The following is a 20,712-nucleotide window of genomic DNA, read 5'->3' as shown; positions in this document are numbered from 1 at the left end:
TCAGTTTTCTCTCCTCCAGTGATCAGAATAGTCATGGTGAGAAGCTGAGGTCATGTGTTGATGCTCTCTGTTCATGTAACAAATGGAGACAAGAGGAGTGGTAGCCCAGGGGTGCCAGAATAATTCACTTTGGGGCAACTCACTGTGTTTTTAGTATGAAGCCATGTTCACAGAACTTTGGCATGCTTTTTTTTTTGCACCTACCTTCTAGACTGGGCCTTTTGAATGAAACGGCTCACTGGACAACCCACCATTGTCTTGCAGTTTGGCATCCCCTAGCTCTTGTAGCACTACCCTTGGAGGGGCCACTGTGGATTTAATTAAGTTCTTTTCCCAGGTTAGTGCAAAGCAGCCAGCACACAGCAGCAGTCCATATACTCTGGCTCAATAACCAGTCTAGCGGTATCTTTGTAGAGGTTCTACTTACAGGATCCTAAAATGCACTTAGTCCATAGGCCTACCCCCAACAGTTATGTTGAGCATCCAGCCCAGGAGAACTCCAGGGCAAGCAGTCCCTGGAGCCCACAGTTCCATTCCCACACAGGGGAAAGACCCTGTACTCTGGGCTCCTGACTGTTTAACAGGAACCAATCCACCATCTAAGCATACCTCCATAAGGATTGGATAGGCCCTACTAAATATTCAGGCTGGGTATTGGAATCCTCCTGCATTAATCTCCAGAAGCTACTCCTAGTGTCAAGGGAAGGTAATCAAACTCCCAACATGTGGAGTTTTAAGCAGACAAAACTAAACAATCCCGACTCCTGTAGCTACAGCAGAAGTCCAAACTAAATTTATCTAACAGCCTATGTACAGTAGAAGGGCACATGCACACGGCACACTTTAATCACCTAGGGTATAGGTCCTTGGACTTGCCCTAAAAACCTTGGGGGGGTGAAGGGGTGGCATGTAGCCTTATGGTCAGGGTTTACTCCTCCCATAGGGTTTCCCTTTGGGGTAGCCCCACCTAGTACTTTGGTGGACCTTACTTTGGTAGGTTCACTTAAGAATGAGATATGCCTGGTTTCAGTCGGGTGGACCATGAGTACTAAAGTCCCTGACAGGAGCCTTGTGTACAAAGGAATCAAGGCTAGGGTCCTTTCTTTTTGGAGATGGACCATGATGTCTGCTTCCTATTTTGTTGCACCTGGTTTTAGTTTCAAGTGTGCACACTGCACCCCTGAATAAAAAAAAAATCAAGACAGGAGACTTACAACCTCAGAATTACCACTTTGGCATAGCCCCGTGTAGGGGCGGACTGACCATTTAGAAACTCGGGCCCTGCCCGAGTGCCTGGGGTCAGTAGGGGGACCCATGAGATGCCCCTGGGACCTTTTTCATAGGTTTTTTTTTAGTTTGGCAAAGGACACAGGGGTTCCATGATCCTCTATTGCCCCGGGGCCCCATGAGTTGTCAGTCCGCCCCTGGCCCTGTGGTAACATCCTCTCTAATATTGCACCACAGTAAAGCCAGGTGTACATGGGCTGAATATCTCCCAAAATCAACTTGTTCAGCAGACATTGGGCGATTCTCGGCCTGTGTGTACAGTTCTCTGTCCGTCAGAAGCTGATCTCATGACTGGCTTCTGTCAAATGGGCATGCTGGAAAACCAGCATCCAACCATCATCCAATCAGTGCTCTAACCAATGGCTGTGAGCACTGATCAGTGTTTCAGAACACAATAGCACAAGGGGGGAGATCGCTGTGCTAACATCGCTTGTTTTAGTACAACGATCTGTCAGGCTTTTTTTAGGTCAGTTCGCTGGGCTGAATTAAAAAAAAACTTATAGTGAGTACCAGGCTTAAGAGGTTGTAGAGTTGTAGTAAAGGAGTGGCACTATAAGCCCTACACCACAATATAACTGGTTCACTAAGACTTCAGTATGCTTTAGGTTACAGAGATCGCATGATGTGGATTTCAGAACAAAATTTTAACAGCAAAAATGGCACTGAGAGAGAAATTAGTGTTGAATTTTTATTTCTGAACTGTAATGAAACGGAACAAATCCAAAGGGAAAGACCATCTGCACCCTGAGAAAAATTAAAAACTCCTCCTGAAATTGTCCTTCCCATGGTTGGTGCAGTGATGGAAGAGAATCTATTTCTCAATGATCTGGAAAAAAATATAATATGTTGTGTTATATTATATTTTACCATGATATAGGATTATGCAGTCGGTAAAACATCATGAAAATACATGGAGAGGACAACGTATAGCTGCCAAGGAATGTCGTGTTTCATCCAACTTATACTTGAGTATCCCAGGCCATACCAGGGTATAAATTCTCTGCTAGGTTGTGACCTGGAATTCTGGGAACATCTAAACGACACCACAGTGATTCTACAGGCCATGTGTTCCCAACTCCACCCACCAGAGCTATTCTGGGGTCTAATGTTGCACACCAGTTGATAATTCAGCAATAAATTATTCAAGCCTCCTGCTTCACTCTCATTGTGGCCTGGATGGTACTGGAAGCTTTCCATGCCAGGAGATGTTTCACAGAACTGAATGCCGAGAGGCTACAGTGCTGCCCCAGATGCATTATGAAAGCCCTGTTCAATCTATCAATGAGGTATATTTCTAAGAACCTAAAGTGATGCAAAATGAATGTGTTTTAAGACTTTAGTACTTCCACAGAATTCTCTGGAAACTGATGGTAGTGCTCTTTAAAGAGACCATACAAGTAACAAAAAAAGTCAGGTAATACTACAGAAAACTCCAGCATTTACTTGCAGCATTTTCCTTTACATACAGTGGGGCAAAAAAGTATTTAGTCAGCCACCAATTCTGCAAGTTCTCCCACTTAAAAAGATGAGAGAGGCCTGTAATTGGCCGCATAGGTAGACCTCAACTATGAGAGACAAAATGAGAAAAAAAATCCAGACAATCACATTGGCTGATTTGGAAATAATTTATTTGCAAATTATAGTGGAAAATAAGTATTTGGTCAATATCAAAAGTTCATCTCAATACTTTGTTATATATCTTTTGTTGGCAATGACAGAGGTCAGACATTTCCTGTAAGTCTTCACAAGGTTGGCACACACTGTTGCTGGTATGTTGGCCCATTCCTCCATGCAGATCTCCTCTAGAGCAGTGATGTTTTGGGGCTATCGCTAGCCAACACAGACTTTCAACTCTCTCCAAAGGTTTTCTATGGGGTTGAGATCTGGAGACTGGCTAGGCCACTCCAGGACCTTGAAATGCTTCTTACGAAGCCACTCCTTTGTTGCCCGGGTGGTATGTTTGGGATCATTGTCATGTTGGAAGACCCAGCCACGTTTCATCTTCAATGCCCTTGCTGATGGAAGGAGGTTTGCACTCAAAATCTCACGATACATGGCCCCATTCATTCTGTCCTGTACATGGATCAGTAGTCCTGGTCCCTTTGTGGAGAAAGAGCCCCAAAGCATGATGTTGCCACCCCCATGCTTCACAGTACGTATGGTGTTCTTTGGATGCAACTCAGCATTCTCTCTCCTCCAAACATGACGAGTTGTGTTTCTATCAAACAGTTCTATTTTGGTTTCATCTGACCATATGATATTCTCCCAATCCTCTTCTGGATCATCCAAATGCTCTCTAGCAAACTTCAGACGGGCCGGACATGTACTGGCTTAAGCAGGGGGACACGTCTGGCACTGCAGGATCTGAGTCCCTGGCGGCGTAGTGTGTTACTGATGGTAGCCTTTGTTACGTTGGTCCCAGCTCTCTGCAGGTCATTCACTAGGTCCCCCCATGTGGTCCTGGGATTTTTGCTCACCGTTCTTGTGACCATTTTGACCCACCGGGGTGAGATCTTGCGTGGAGCCCCAGATCGAGGGAGATTATCAGTGGTCTTGTAGGTCTTCCATTTTCTAATTATTGCTCCCACAGTTGATTTGTTCACACCAAGCTGCTTGCCTATTGCAGATTCAGTCTTCCCAGCCTAGTGCAGGTCTACAATTTTGTTTCTGGTGTCCTTCAACAGCTCTTTTGTCTTCACCATAGTGGAGTTTGGAGTGTGACTGTTTGAGGTTGTGGACAGGTGTCTTTTATACTGATAACAAGTTCAAACAGGTGCCATTGATACAGGTAATGAGTGCAGGACAGAGGAGCCTCTTAAAGAAGAAGGTACAGGTCTGTGAGAGCCAGAAATCTTGCTTGTTTGTAGGTGACCAAATACTTATTTTCCACCATAATTTGCAAATAAATTCTTTCCAAATCAGCCAATGTGATTGTCTGGATATTTTTTCTCATTTTGTCTCTCATAGTTGAGGTCTACCTATGATGCCAATTACAGGCCTCTCTCATCTTTTTAAGTGGGAGAACTTGCACAATTGGTGGCTGACTAAATACTTTTTTGCCCCACTGTACATGATTTTTAATCACTTGCAATGTGTTTTCAAACTTCCTAGAAAATTTGACTACTCCAAAAAATTCCCTAGCAGAGTCCCCTCTTTTCTTGCAGGCCTAGCCTTCTCCTCTTCTGGGAGTGTCTGAATAGTGTCTGTGGTGGCCCAGCTCCCCCACCCCTCACCTCTATGCATAACCTGCTGGGAAAGGACTGAAGGAGTGTCATCTCTGAGTCTGCTGTCGGAGTATATTTTCTCTAAATCCACATTGGCGCGCTTTGTTTTATGTGCTTCAGTGAGTTGGTCCATCTTCTTTCTTATCAAAGATTGGCCAGTGCTGGGGATATGTGGAAGTACTCCATAATCTGAGGAAATAGAAGAATAGTAATGTAGTTTATCCATGTCAGAGATCAACCAAGTACAGGAGAAAATCCTTGAAGAATAATTCCAGGCATGGCTTTATTTTACAGCTACATTGGCACAGCTTGGACCAGTGTAACTACGTATATACCATACCTGTAAGATGCCCCTGGAAGCCAACATCTCTACTCCAGTGATCTCCACTTGTTCCTTGTTCCAGTTCTGAGTGGCCGGCCTGAAGCATGACTGGGGTATTGCCTATAACTCAGCTGCTATGACACCAACCACCACTTCTAAAAACCACCCCCCACACCTACCGTTAACATACTCATAAAAGCACCATACACTTAACTTTGGAATTTAAATGGCCATAGCAGCCAGTTTATTTAAATAATATCAATACCAAATACATACATACATTTTTATTGTATATAAAAAACCATAACAAAAATTACCGTAAATGATAGATTTTTGAAGGCACTGAAAACTAATATCCGGCTGTATCTGACACCATCTTACAAATTAAGGCCCCCAGCCGCACATACACCGGCTCCGGGACAACTCCTTCCTGAATCACCATCTGATACAGCCCCACCAATCCAAGAACCCATTCCTGCTGCGCTTATTAGGGAAGGTACACCCATACCTAAGACGGGACGGGAATGATGATATAAAGAAGACCACCTCCCACAAAACCCCTCTTCAGCCTGGTTTGACCCCACCCCACCCCATGATCCTACAATAAGGTAAGGCTGTCAATATTCAAACATGACCCCACTTAACATTTTCTCACCCACAGCCCTGCATCAGCAAACCCAGTCATGCAGGCCTTTCACTAATGCTGTGCATAGGTTATTGGCCTGATGCTTTCTGAACACAGGAGGTCGGGTGCTCTGCACAGGTGCCATTCAGAAAATGCTTTTGGACAAGATGGAGAGTCGGGAAGGTGACATCACAATCTCCCCCTTGTCTAATCAGAGAATACTTTGAATTAATTCATAGAATGAAAAGCATTCTCTGAATAACACCTGTGCCGGGCAGCTGACCCTTGCTCACAATGGAGCTTAGCACAGAACCAGGAAGCAAGTAGAGATCACTGGAGAGGTGGTGTCTACTTTATTAGTTTCCAGCTTCCAGGGGCATCTCACAGGTATGTTGTATACATAGTTACATTGTCCTAGTTAGACCTTTGTAATTATGTATAGCATGTTGATTCCTGGAAATGTTCTTTAAAGTATAACTAAAGGCAAAACTTTTTTTTTTAGCTTGGATAGAGTATAGAGGTTGGGGCAAATCCCATTTAAAAGAAGACATCTCCTGCTTCAAGGAGACCACATCCTGTGCCAATTCTCTCAGTGCCGTCTGTAAAGCTAACAGTGGTGAAGGGGCCAGGGCCTCCTCCTTCAGATACACCGGATCATACTTTTTTGTCACTGCCACGAATGCTTCCGCATCTTCTTGCTCCTACACAACCGCCTCCACCATGATGTCATGAAAAGAAATAATGAGTTGCCTTCTGATTCGCTCATGCAGGGCTCTTTTGACTGAGCCAGCTTTCATGCCCACTATAAACTGGTCCCTTAGTCCCTTTTATCAATCAATGTTTTTTAAGGTAATGAACTAGGCTTGTGCGCCTAGTTGTACAGTATGGAAGGAGCAAGCCCAGCAGAAGGCCTGAGATCAGCAACTGTCCCATCAATTCACAGACAGAGGACTGAGTGAGTAGACCTACATTCTCTGGGCCAGTAAGGGGAAAGAGCACTCTAGTGGGAAATTGGATTCATTTTCTACCCAGGACTGTCTTACATTTAAAGTGACAGGCACTGGATCCCTTGCCCAGGAATTCCTTCAGACAGGTGGAGAGAGGAGCATCTGGGGTCTGGTGTGGTACACTAGGAGAAGCTGGATAGCTCTACAAGAAGATAATTTTGCTGTTTAAAGAGACTTGTACATAGTTCCAGGAAGATTGTCCTCAGTTGCTGTTCGCTTGGGAATCCCATACACCCCCTACCCCATCCAAGTTCAAATTCCCCTTATAAAATTAAAAACAATAACAAGCTCAAGGACTGGCTACTGTCTCCTGGACAGTCTGTGTGGAAAATGAGTGTTGTCTGGCTGTACAGGACTATAGGGGGACCCTTAGCGGCTCCTAAGTGGGTACTGCTACACTCAAAACATTAATGGCCAGCTCAGTGATTAGCTGGGCAGGAACTCCCAGCCTCTCCTCCCACTGAGCCTGGGGAACGCTTGAGCCGGTAAACTTACGGCCGATCACACTGGTGCCATTATGGACCCTGCGTGTCCTTCTGCACCCATTAGGAAAGGACATATTCTGCCAACTGCTGCCAAGTGTGGTTGGGTGCAGAGTGGTGCCGCGATGGCTGTCAAATTAGGAGCAGCGGCCATGTCTGTGCAGCTGCTGCATTCCAATTGTCATGAATGGGACTGCCTGCACAGGGATGCACAGAACACCTGACTTCTTATTGCATCTCTGGGACAGGAAGGGAAAGGAAATGTCCCAATTGGTACATGGACAGCAAAAAATAACATGGCAGGGGATTTAACCCTCTCCTACTCTACCCAAAATTAAAAAAGAGGTTTTGCCTATATGTACACTCATACATAAATTTTGACAACTATTGCTGGTGGGATCACTTCTGTGATCTGGGAAATAACCACTAACCCCCCTCATGTGCTCCACCCAACTCTTTTTCCACGGTTTTCTCACCATTATCTTGGCCAGGATGTTCAACAGGGAGCGCCAGTGGAAAGTCATCATCGGCATGACGGTGAACTCTGCTAAAGATGGAAAGAGCAGCAATTATTTACCAAGGTAAGATATATATTATAAGATAAGTGCACCTTCCTAAGAATGATGTAATGTACGCATATGTAGTGCCTCGGAACTGGTCGAACCATACAAAGAACCTCATAGAGCCATCGTTACCATTGTGACAGCAATGTCCTTAGCAGCATCCTGGGAGCTTTCCAGTCAGGCTTCATAAGGTATGTAAATGGCCTACACCTATAGCAAGTGCATTATGTAAAGGGTTGCTTCACCTTTAGTACAAAACTGCCTATACAGATAAGGGGCATCTGTAGATAAAAACAAATTGTGCAGCTCTGACTAAAGTTGAATAATGTCCTTGCTATAGGTGTAGGCAATTTATGTACCTCATGAAGCCTGACTGGAATACTCCCAGGGCGTTGCTAGGTGAGGCCTAGTTGTTACTGCTCACCTCTTCCATGGCTGGAGTGAGTTCTCAAACTCAGAGCGTAGATCTACTGTATCGGGAGAGAGTATGTGAGGGGGTTTGGATCTGACGAAGAGCTCATTCCTGTGATGGTGGAGGTGAGCAGCATGGACTAGGCCTCACTTAGCAATGTCCTGGGAGTATTCCAGTCAGTCCTCATGAGGTTGGTAAATGGCCTACACCTATAGCAAGGACATTATTCAATTTCAAATTCAAAGCTGCACAGTTTGTTTCTATCGACAGACACCCCTTAATTGCATAGGTAGTTTTTTTTTATTAAAGGTGATCTAACCCTTTAATGAGTTCCGATTCTGCCCCCGAGCCCCTTGCTGATCTGATGGGGCCTGGACCCAGCACAGGATGGCCAGCTCTACCCCCCTACCAGCAGCCTTCCAACCGCAGCTCATTGCAGCAGATTGCACCGCACCACACTGGTATGCAGAGACTTGATTGACATGTACATTTGAAGTAAAAAAAAAGAATAAACATTGCGATGTGTTAACAGCATATTGCACCATCTTCACCCCAGCAACACGGACACCATACCTCATGCTAAAATGGAGTGTTTTAGTATGCAGGTAGTGTGAAGGGGCCTCCAGGGTTTCGGCTCCATAATAAAGGGTGAGGGTGCTGAATGTAGACTTACCGCAGAGGCACTGGGGCAGCAAAACAAACGTCAACAAAAGCGCTAAGGATTAGGACAAATCCTAATAAAAGAAGGCCGCGCATCGTGGCAACTGACTAAACAAGGCAGCTGCTGGGATTTATATATGATGAGATCTCCACGGTATCACCAGCAGAGTCATGTGACCCATTCAACAACGGCCGCAGTCATGTGACCCACTCAGCATCACCCACAGTGTTTTTTGACCCACTCAGCATTGCCCACTGTGTCATGTGACCCACTCAGCATCGCCCACAGAGTCATTTGACCCACTCAGCATCACCCACAGTGTCATGTGACCCACTCAGCATCGCCCACAGTGTCATGTGACCCACTCAGCATAGCCCACAGAGTCATGTGATCTACTCAGAATCGCCCAGAGTCATGACCCACTCAGCATCGCCCACAGAGTCATGTGACCCATTCAGTATCGCCCACAGTGTTATGTGACCCGCTCACCATCTCCCACGGAGTCATGTGACCCACTCAGCATTGCCCACCGTGTCATGTGACCCACTCAGCATTGCTCACAGAGTCATTTGACCCACTCAGCATCACCCCCAGAGTCATGTGATCTACTCAGAATCTCCCAGAGTCATGACCCACTCAGCATCGCCCACAGTCATGTGACCCACTCAGTATCACCCACAGTGTTATGTGACCCACTCAGCATCGCTCACAGAGTCATGTGACCCACTCAGCATTGCCCACAGAGTCATGTGACCCACTCAACATCACCCCCAGAGCCTACCTCCCAACTCCCAACTTTCTGAGATGGGAATGAGGGACAACTATTAGCAAAAGTATGTAAACATAGGACACACCTCCCATCACTCCCCCATGATTGATTAAACCCACAATTGTTTTTTTTATACCACTTCTATTCCATTATACTGGCTTTTGGAATTTACAAATGCAGCAATTTAGAAATTGGATGTAAAGTTTAGCACTGGGAAACACTTTTTGATACATAAATAGTGTATTTTATATACAACGATACAGAGCAGACCAAAATGAGGGACAAATGGAGAGGAAAGAGGGACAGAGGGACTTCGCTCCGAATGAAGGACAGTCCCTCGAAATCAGGGACAGTTGGGAGCTATGCACAGTGTCATGTGACCCATGGCAACCTAAAAAAAAAAGCTGTTGTCACAGGCCTTTATCTGTGTGATTTGCACCTATTTCCTTGTTAGCACACTTTTTATTCTTTCTGGCCTCGTTTACATGGACAACCTGGGTGGTAAAAACAGGTGGTTCAGTTTTACCGGTCGCCCCCACCTCCCTGACCACCCACCCAAAAGCATAACATGCAGCCTTGTACACACGCTGCGACACATTTAACTCACTAGGTCAAGTTTGGAGATCTTGTTTTTGTTGTTTTATTTAGGGGATAAGCCATTTGGATAGAGTTTAGAGGTATATGGGATGCCCAACCTGAGTTGCAGTAATGACTCCTGAACTTTCTACTCCAGAGTGGAACTGCCAGTTGTTAATGAGTCAAAAGCACAGTCTCTATGAACTCTCTTCAGACCCTAGCTGGGAAATGCCTGTGCACCTGGCTGTCCTTTGAAGAGTACCCTGGAGCAAGGGATTCAAAAACAGGTATGCATCACTGTCCTAGGGAGAACTGGTGGAGTACTGCACCCAGCACTCCTATCTCCTGTCAGCCCTGGGGGGGGTTCGAGGTACTCACACTGTCCTTGTATCCTGTAGCTCTGGGTAAACTGCATTCAGGCCTCTCACTGAGTCAATTTGTGTCCCCGCTTGCAGGCTGTCCTTCCCCTGTGGACTGTAAGGCAGTGGAGCTCCCTTTGCCAGCTTCCTTTCCTGTAGCCTCCAGCCTGAAGGCAGAACCCCCCCTTGTCGCGGTCCCCTCCCAGGCTACAGCGCAGCAGCTTCACTAATCCATCTTCCACCTGTAACGTACTGTACATGTGACATGATGTAACGTACATGCGACGTAAATGTACAGATTTGAGTAGATAAGATGCGATCAGTAGCAATATGTAATCATAACTGTAGGGACATTCCATTGTCATTAAGGATGTATTCAGTCCCTGTCATAGGGGAAATGAGGTACTCAGACAGGGGTCATCAATTGGCATCAATTAGGCTGAAAAGCCCGGCTTCCGGGATGTGACACCTTTGTGTTAATAAGGTTGTCACCTTCTGGTGAAACCGATTTAAAGGAAGTGGCTCCAGACATTTTGGCTTCATGACAGCAGGGGGCTCTGTCAGGGCTCCCGGGTATGACCAGAGGTGTGTGACTGACGCAGGGAAACGCAGACTTCAGATATGTGATAAACAATATAATTTATTAACACTAACAATACAAACATAAACGCAGTGCAATACTAAAACATAACACAGTGCAAACAAACCAAACCAACCACCCACAGATAACAGTACATACAAGCAAGCGGAGATTGGTCGGGGTCACAGGCCAGGTTCAGCAGGTAGCAAGCAGCGTAGTACAGAGGGTCAGGCAGAGGGATGGTCAGGGTCACAAGCCAGGGATCAGAACAGGTAGCAAGCAGCGTGGTACAGAGGGTCAGGCAGAGGGATGGTCAGGAGCGAGCCGGGATCAGAGCAGGAGAAGTCAGCAGCGGTTCAGATCAGGCAGGGTCAGCAAAGGAACAGAAACAGGATGCAGGACAGATACAGGGCCCAGGACAAACACAACACCAAGGCAGAGTCTGCAGGTCTGGCCATCCCTTAAATACACCAGTATAATCAGTTCCAGGTGTTAGCTGGCTGAAAGGTTGAGTCTCTGATTGCTGGGAGCACCCGCTGGCCAGCCCTGGTACTGCAGATCAAAAGGCAGGTGAGTCCCACCATTGCTGCAAAATGAAAAAAAAACAAGAAGCGCACCAGCCTTGCGCATTACCTCAGTAACCAAAATTTATTGTTTGTAAAAAACATACTCACAAACAGCGAATAAAAAAGCGTTTCGAAGGGAGTCCCTTCTTCCTCAGAGCTAACTGAACCATGAGTGCTTTAGTCCAGAGGTAGGGGTATATATAGGAGGGAGCACTCATGGTTCAGTTAGCTCCGAGGAAGAAGGGACTCCCTTCGAAACGCGTCAGCTGTACTGAACACCCATTCCTCTGATGGGACTCATGTTATCTTTAAGTCCCTGAGAGGACTTACATGCCTGATTTTATTCGCTGTTTGTGAGTATGTTTTTTACAAACAATAAATTTTGGTTACTGAGGTAATGCGCAAGGCTGGTGCGCTTCTTGTTTTTTTTTCATTTTGCAGTGCTGATTGGGCTTCCCCAGCCTTGATTTGGAGCTGCACAGCCTTTTATGCATTGGTGGTCGTTCTCCCCAGGCCTGGTTCCATCTTGTGCCACCTGCCTGGGTTCCGGAGCGCAGGAGAATTCTCGTTTGTTTTCCCACCATTGCTGGCCAGTCCATTCCTGACAGTACCCCCCCCTCAAGGAGCGGCCTCAGGACGCTCCAAACAGTCCTAGCTGGGCAAAATGTTCCACCGCCCGGGTCTGGTAACTGGCGGGATATCAAAGACTGGCACACCGGGCAGGACTCCGGGCAGCGGCACACCGGGCAGAGGCACACCGGGCAGAGGCACATCGGGCAGAGGCACATCGGGCAGAGGCACACTGGGCAGAGGCACATCGGGCTGGACTCCGGGCAGAGGCACATCGGGCAGGACTCCGGGCAGAGGCACATCGGGCAGAGGCACAGCGGGCTGGACTCCGGGCAGAGGCACATCGGGCTGGACTCCGGGCAGAGGCACATCGGGCTGGACTCCGGGCAGAGGCACATCGGGCTGGACTCCGGGCAGAGGCACATCGGGCTGGACTCCGGGCAGAGGCACATCGGGCTGGACTCCGGGCAGAGGCACATCGGGCAGAGGCACATCGGGCTGGACTCCGGGCAGAGGCACATCGGGCAGGACTCCGGGCAGAGGCACATCGGGCAGGACTCTGGGCAGAGGCACATCGGGCTGGACTCCGGGCAGAGGCACATCGGATTACCAGGCGGAGCAGCAGGCACCGAGCCACCAGGCGGAGCAGCAGGCACCGAGCCACCCAGCGGGGCGACAGGCATCGGGCCCCCAGGCGGGGCGACAGGCATCGGGCCCCCAGGCGGGGCGACAGGCATCGGGCCCCCAGGCGGGGCGACAGGCATCGGGCCCCCAGGCGGAGCGGCGGGCGCCGGGCCCCCAGGAGGGGCGACGGGCATCGGGCCCCCAGGCGGGGCGGCGGGCATCGGGCCCCCAGGCGGGGCGACAGGCATCGGGCCCCCAGGCGGAGCGGCGGGCGCCGGGCCCCCAGGCGGGGAGACAGGCACCGGGCCCCCAGGCGGGGCGGCGGGCGCCGGACCCCCAGGCGGAGCGACAGGTCTCGGGCCCTCAAGCGGAGCGGCGGGCGCCGGACCCCACGGTGGAGCGACAGGTCTCGGGCCCTCAGGCGGAGCGGCGGGCGCCGGACCCCCAGGCGGAGCGACAGGTCTCGGGCCCTCAGGCGGAGCGGCGGGCGCCGGACCCCCAGACGGAGCGACAGGTCTCGGGCCCTTAGGAGGAGCGGCGGGCGCCGGACCCCCATGCGGAGCGACGGGTCTCGGGCCCTCAGGCGGAACGGCGGGTGCTGGACCCCCAGGTGGAGTGACAAGTCTCGGGCCCTCAGGCGGACCAGACCCCCAGGTGGAGCGACGGGTCTCGGGCCCTCAGGCGGAGCGGCGGGCGCCGGACCCCCAGATGGAGCGACAGGTCTCGGGCCCTCAGGCGGAGCGGCGGGCGCCGGACCCCCAGGTGGAGCGACAGGTCTCGGGCCCTCAGGCGGAGCGACAGGTCTCGGGCCCCCAGGCGAAGCGGCGGGCACCGAGTCACCAGGCACGACAGTGGGCTCCGAGTCACCAGGTATGACAGCGGGCACTGGGTCAGCAGGCATCAGGTCATTTGGCTCGACAGCGGGCACCGCGTCATCTGGCAAGGCAGTGGGCTCCGAGTCAACTGGTATGACCGCGGGCACTGGGTCAGACATTGGATCGTCTGACTGGACAGCGGGCATCGGGTCACCAGGCATCAGGTCATTTGGCTCGACAGCGAGCACCGCGTCATCTGGCAAGGCAGTGGGCTCCGAGTCAACTGGCATGACCGCGGGCACTGGGGCAGGCATTGAATCGTCTGGCTGGACAGCGGGCATTGGGTCACCAGGCATCAGGTCATTTGGCTCGACAGCGGGCACCGTGTCATCTGGCAAGGCAGTGGGCTCCGAGTCAACAGGCACGACAGCGGGCACCGGGTCATCAGGTACCGGATTGTCTGGCTCGACAGCGGGCATCGGGTCACCAGGTATGACAGCGGGCACTGGGTCACCAGGCATCAGGTCATTTGGCTCGCCAGCGGGCACCGCGTCATCTGGCAAGGCAGTGGGCACCGAGTCACCAGGTACGACAGCGGGCTCTGAGTCAATTGGCACGACAGCGGGCACTGGATCAGGTACCGGATCGTCTGGATCAACAGCGGGTATCGAGTCAACTGGCCTAATAGGATCATCAGGCTGAGTGGAGGCACCAGGCTGAGTAGAGGCACCAGGCTGAGTAGAGGCACCAGGCTGAGTAGAGGCATCAGGCTGAACCACGGAAGGCAGGTTCTCAGACGGCAGGCTCACCGGTTTGGATACTGGCAGGATGGTATTGGTTGGAAAGAATTTTTGCTTTTTTCTGGTTTTAACTATGGAGCACTGCAAGTAAACGCAGGTCTGCAAACGAATGGAGCAGCTGGAGACAGAGAAGAGCTGGAGGATGGAACAGGGGAGGGAACAGTTGCTACAGAGGGCTTTTTTACAGGGTTAAAGGCAGGATAGGTGCAGCGAGTGGGAACAGGGTACTGACATGCGGTAGATAGCAGGGCAGGAGGAGATGTTGGGAATGCAGGAATAGAGCTTTGAGGAAATAGATTAGAAGCAGGACTGGGTTTTTGTAGGCTGACTGAGGCTGGGTGCAACAAGTCTGTCCATGTCTGCAGTATGGGTTGAACAAAGCTCCGCTTACACAAAGCCTGTCTGACCAAAGACTGCACTGCGTTTATACAATCTCTTAGTACCTGTGGTGAACATGTAGAATAACGCTCCAGAAAGGAATCCACATCATCCTCTAATAACCATACCAGAGACTCTACCTGGTCGGCACTAAATGGCGGCAAAAAATCATCCCTGCATTCAGGGGTACCAGATGAAACCAACTCCGCACAAACCTCAATCAAAGGCTGCACCTCAGAGAACTCTGTGCCCTGATCTACTAGAACATGAGCGAGCCGTATACATTCTAGCAGTTCATTCCGGGTATACTCCTTCAGAGTTTGATAAGCATACTCTCTGTCATCAAACACAAGCAGATATAAATACGCAACCTCATCAAGATCCATCTTTCCCAGCAACAAGCCAAGATGGCTTCCCTGTGCAGCCACTTCTGGTCAGGATTGGCCTTGGTGTAATGTCAGGGCTCCCGGGTATGACCAGAGGTGTGTGACTGACGCAGGGAAACGCAGACTTCAGATATGTGATAAACAATATAATTTATTAACACTAACAATACAAACATAAACGCAGTGCAATACTAAAACATAATACAGTGCAAGCAAACCAAACCAACCACCCACAGATAACAGTACATACAAGCAAGCGGAGATTGGTCGGGGTCACAGGCCAGGTTCAGCAGGTAGCAAGCAGCGTAGTACAGAGGGTCAGGCAGAGGGATGGTCAGGGTCACAAGCCAGGGATCAGAACAGGTAGCAAGCAGCGTGGTACAGAGGGTCAGGCAGAGGGATGGTCAGGGTCACAAGCCAGGGATCAGAACAGGTAGCAAGCAGCGTGGTACAGAGGGTCAGGCAGAGGGATGGTCAGGAGCGAGCCGGGATCAGAGCAGGAGAAGTCAGCAGCGGTTCAGATCAGGCAGGGTCAGCAAAGGAACAGAAACAGGATGCAGGACAGATACAGGGCCCAGGACAAACACAACACCAAGGCAGAGTCTGCAGGTCTGGCCATCCCTTAAATACACCAGTATAATCAGTTCCAGGTGTTAGCTGGCTGAAAGGTTGAGTCTCTGATTGCTGGGAGCACCCGCTGGCCAGCCCTGGTACTGCAGATCAAAAGGCAGGTGAGTCCCACCATTGCTGGCCAGTCCATTCCTGACAGGCTCGATCTGTCTGGGGGAGCTAAAAAGCATATCCATACATCAAAAGGGGTATGTTTCATCTCTCATAAAAGCTAAAATATTTGTTGCAGAGAGATGGAAATGCTCCCTTCTTGTAGGGCATTCTGTAGGCTACATCGGCACATAAAAACCTTATTTGTGGTTTAGGTAGAAGGCCAGGAAAATGCAGGAAATGGTTAGGTGGGGCTGGATTGTGACAGTTGAATGGTGTTTGGTACTGTCGCGATCGGGCCGATGCGCAGGTGTAGGAAATCCAATCCCCGACTTCGTGTTTCAAGCCGGTCTTAGTCCGATTGAACTTGGGCAGGTCAGTATCCAGAACATCCTGTGGGCAGGTACAGGAGCAGCCCCCCATGGTCAATTGGCCGCGGACTAATGTCCCGCCTACGTCCATATCCCCATAAAAGGAGTACCCGGGCATTGGGACATTTGTGATTCGTATCGAGCCAGTTCGATTTGACTGACGGATTGCTGATGCTCTGACTTGCTCCAGTCGCAGGATAGATCTTGGTAAAAGTTTTATTCTGTTTTTTATTCCCTTTTATTTTATAGTGAATAGTCATTTGTGTGTCTTCTTGTATTTTTTGTATTTCTGTAACTTTTTATACTTTGTACATATTTTATGCACTGCCCACTTTCGGGAAATTAAATCTTAAAATTAATTAGTGACTTCTGTGTATTTAAGCACGTGCTCATATCTTCGGAGAGATTAGATTGGAGAGATTAGATTGGATTAGATTGTATTGTATTTTTGTGCCTTTAAACGCTCGGTCAAGCTCATTGCCAATCTGTATGTAATTGCACTGTGTGTGGGCAGATTACATGCAGATTGTAAAAGGTAACAGATCGACCAGACAGAGATTTGTGTGCGTGTGGTGTCCCAGCAGACCGTTCTGCGGATAAACTGTTGGGTGTTGGTAGGCTACCTTTTGTGGTGTGTCTGGTGTGGGGGGGGGTGTGGACAGTAGAAGAGTGGTTAACACCGGGGTTCAAGCTGTAGGTATCTGGAGCGACCTTAGAAGGGTGTGTAATTACTAAGCTGGTCCTCAACTCTAATCAGTGCACCAGATTGTATGTAAGATTTGTATCTGCCAATGTGTGGTCGACCAGCTGGATTGGAGTGGAGTCTCCATCTGGTGGTGGCCAAAAGGTAGTGCGGGCTGTGGAAGGATATCGCGGCTGATCTTATATACGGTTTTATATATTCAAATTTAAGTCCCCTTTATTCCCTCGTACCCCCAAGTCACGGCCGCATGTGCGCGCCTCGGTTAGCTAGTCGCCTTGGGCATGGTGTGTGGGGGATCCGTGACACCACCCAACTCCAGACCCTTGCTGAGATGGCTACTTAAATCCAGGGGCAGTCTGCTACACTATCAGAACCTCATGCCTGGGGTTGGTCAGCCTCCATGAATATGCAGATCTAGGTCTCCTCCCACTGGCTTCTGGAAGTTTCCATGGACCTCCAGAACCAGGTGGAGGTGATAGAGGCCCAACCTGCTGAGTCATCCAGCCTAAACTGGAATGACCTGTATGGATGCCCATACAGTGCCACATACTCACTCCAGCTACTGAGTGAGACGTTAAATTTACCTAATTCTCTAGCGCCACTACAGGGTGCTACATATATCTAAAATGCTGCAAAAATAGATGGCACTAAATAAGTACCTGTAATAAATAAAATAAATAAATACAACTTACAATACACTGTTGGTCAAAGAACTGAAAGTATCGCAAACAACACAACATACACACCTTCTGGTGTGAATGGGCCCTTAGCTTGCCGTACACTATACAATCTGATTGCACAAGCTCTATACAATCTCATTTAACCGCCTCCCACCCGCCATATAAGGAAATGATGGGCGCAAGGCGGTTCTCTCGTTCTGGGAGGACATCATATGAAGTGTTTTGGAGCTTCAAGCTTCGAGCTACAAAACGCTCAGGTGTGAATGGGGCCTTAGAAGTGCTGGCTGCATTAGTTTTAAGTTTTTACGTATTTCCCTTTTTTCACCTAGCGATCCTGCCAAAAACATGTTCCCTGTCTAAAGCCTGCCGCACACGTATAGAATCTTCTGTTCCGTTCTATGCTGGCTCTGAACAATCAGAACTGCTCTGTTCTGTCCCAGCGTCCCTAGACTGCAGTGATGATAAAATTCAAAGGAGCAGGATGGAAAATTGTTCAAACAAATGAATTTCTAGCAGTGAATGTGGTTATCATCTTGAATTGCGACCCATTTACCACTGACAGGGTCTTACCCTAGGTTCACACCTAAGCGTATTCTGCAGCCTTTTGCAGAAACACACTACAGTCCATTTATCATGATTTCCTATGGAACACGTTCAAATCTCCACGTTTTCACCCGGTGCATTTTTTGGAAAGGGTCAGGGAAGTTGCATTTTTAGTTCTATAGACTTCAATGGAAACGCTGCAGAAAAGCACGTAGTGCTCTGATGCTTTTTTGCCACGTTTTGATGCGTTTTGCATTTTAAATCCACCTAGCAATAAGACAAAAAATGCAAAACGCATCAAAAACACAGCAAAAATATGTCAAAAGCGCAAGTGCAAAAATGCAAAACGCAACGCAGAAACGGATCAAACACAAACTGCATAGGTGTGAACCTAGCCTTATAATGATCAGCTTTTAATTATGAAAAACCTCTATCCCAAGAGTAAAAAAAAAAACTGTTTGCTGCAACTGATTATAAAGCATTATCTGGAGTTCGGCTTCAATTTGTTAGTGTATTTAAATCTGTTAGTACATCTAACCCTAGGTTCACATCTGTGCGGGTGGTGCCACTGCGGATCCGCATGAAAATCCGTACAGCCACACCACCCACACGGACAAATTCAGACTCGCGGGCGGGTGTCATTAGTTCTAAAGGCACGCGCTGGAAAACGCAACCACACTGGGAAACGAGGTTCCTGTCCGGGCTGCGTTTTCCAAAGAAGTGTCCCTGCGTGTCACAGGGCACGGGAGTCCATCCAAATGAATGGGCTCTCATGCCGTTCGGCCGCATATATGTGAACATACTCCCCGATCCTGCTGTCCAAAAGTGCCCCCTGTGCTCCTTCATCCAAAGTTGGGAAGCTCTAATACAGGAGGTGTGTTGCTGGTGAGATCACCAGGTGAAAACAGAAGGAAAAAAAGCCTGAAAAAATAAAAACCACATCTACAGATTGGTAAGCTGCAATATATTATAGTTTAGGTTTTGCGTTTAATATTGCTTTAGGCCTGAAGCATTAACACAAGGATAGGGATCTTTCGTTCCAAAAAAGTGACAGTTATTTTTAAATAGAAAAAAAAAAGGATTTTGGATGGGAAGAATAACTGTCACTTTTTTGGAACTAAAGATCTGTATCCTGGTGTGCTGAGCTTTGTGAACTGAGTCCTATGTGTTGCTGTGTACAGATGGGCTGATAGAGGCTGTGGAAGTCATAATGGGAATTGTGTGTCCCAGACTGACCCTACAATCACAGAGCGGGGACCCGGCCTGACCTCAGCCCCAGGAATGACTTCCCTTCTGTTCCTTGTTTGATGGAATACTGCAGGCAGATTACTGTCCTAATCCTTACAAGAATCCCTCCACCATCCCCCACCGATGCAATATTCCACATTCCTGTCTGTGCATCCAGCCGCTTCCTCCCGGCCAATTCTGGAGCGTCCATTACCTGCGCACCGCGGTGCTGCCGGCGTATTGCAATTACCTGCTGATTATATCCAATAAAAATAATGTTCATTCAACAGAACGATGACTTGGTGAACATGACCTGCTGAATGGGAGATGGAGCCGGAGGAATTCTACATCCAGACCCCAGGTGTCCAATCTGCAGCCTCAGGGCCGCATGTGGCCCTTTATCGTATATTGTGTCCCTTGGGGCCCCGGTAGACTGGAGTGCTTCCCTTAACTAGTCTTCCCTTACCGAGTTCTCATAGATAAATGGTTTAGTGTATTTCTTTCACACTAGTTTTTTCTTACTGAGAAAATGTCATAGCAGTGATCTCTAGCGGTCACATGTCTCCAGTCTATATCAGTCTCTTCTCTTAAAGAATGTACCCAGTCTCCAACAACTCCTCCAGCATGCTTGCAGTCTCTGACCATCTCCTGTATCATGTCTGTAGTCTCTGACAATCTCCTGTATCATGTCTGCAGTCTCCAACAACTCCTCCAGCATGCTTGCAGTCTCTGACCATCTCCTGTATCATGTCTGTAGTCTCTGACAATCTCCTGTATCATATCTGCAGTCTCCGACCATCTCCTGTATCATGCCTGCAGTCTCTGACCATCTTCCGTATCATGCTTGCAGTCTCTGACCATCTCATGTATCATGCCTGCAGTCTCTGACCATCTCTTGTATCATTCCTACAGTCTCGAACCATCTCTTGTATCATGTCTGCAGTCTCTATCCATCTTCTGTATCATGTCTGCAGTCTCTGACCATCTCCTGTATCATGTCTGCAGTCTCTGACCATCTCCTGTATCATGTTTGCAGTCTCTGACCATCTCCTGTATCATGTCTGCAGTCTCTGACCATCTCATGTATCATGCCTGCAGTCTCTGACCATCTTCCGTATAATGCCTGCAGTCTCTGACCATCTCTTGTATCATTCCTGCAGTCTCTGACCATCTCTTGTATCATGTCTGCAGTCTCTGACCATCTTCCGTATCGTGTCTGCAGTCTCTGACCATCTCCTGTATCATGTCTGCAGTCTCTGACCATCTCCTGTATCATGTCTGCAGTCTCTGACCATCTCCTGTATCATGTCTGCAGTCTCTGACCATCTCCTGTATCATGTCTGCAGTCTCTGACCATCTCTTGTATCATTCCTGCAGTCTCTGACCATCTCCTGTATCATGTCTGCAGTCTCTGACCATCTCCTGTATCATTCCTGCAGTCTCTGACCATCTCCTGTATCAT

At 48.7% G+C, this 20,712-nt stretch overlaps 1 protein-coding gene across 3 annotated transcripts in view; it reads right to left on the bottom strand.

Annotated features, from left to right (window-relative positions):
* Positions 1–1,961: 1,961 nt before the first annotated feature.
* The window catches only part of LOC149462164 (uncharacterized), a 39,881-nt gene continuing 21,130 nt past the window's right edge, over positions 1,962–20,712 (bottom strand). For 2 of the 3 annotated variants that reach the window (XM_089677361.1, XM_089677362.1), the window contains exons 3-5: positions 7,424–7,494; positions 4,521–4,700; positions 1,962–2,113 (exon numbers count right to left, since the gene is read on the bottom strand). In XM_089677361.1, the coding sequence (XP_089533487.1) occupies positions 2,106–2,113; positions 4,521–4,700; positions 7,424–7,494 (259 nt within the window). In that variant the 3' untranslated portion in view covers positions 1,962–2,105. The remainder of the gene's footprint in view (positions 2,114–4,520; positions 4,701–7,423; positions 7,495–20,712) is intronic. The other variant, XM_089677363.1, reaches the window with a different exon arrangement.

The sequence above is a fragment of the Staurois parvus genome, unplaced genomic scaffold (assembly GCF_062004578.1).
Source record: "Staurois parvus isolate SC_StPar_1 unplaced genomic scaffold, SC_StPar_1.0 ptg000184l, whole genome shotgun sequence".
In the NCBI taxonomy this organism is placed as follows: Eukaryota; Metazoa; Chordata; class Amphibia; order Anura; family Ranidae; genus Staurois; species Staurois parvus.
The sequence above is the reverse complement of the archived record's forward strand: the minus strand, read 5'-3'. Positions and strand labels throughout refer to the sequence as shown.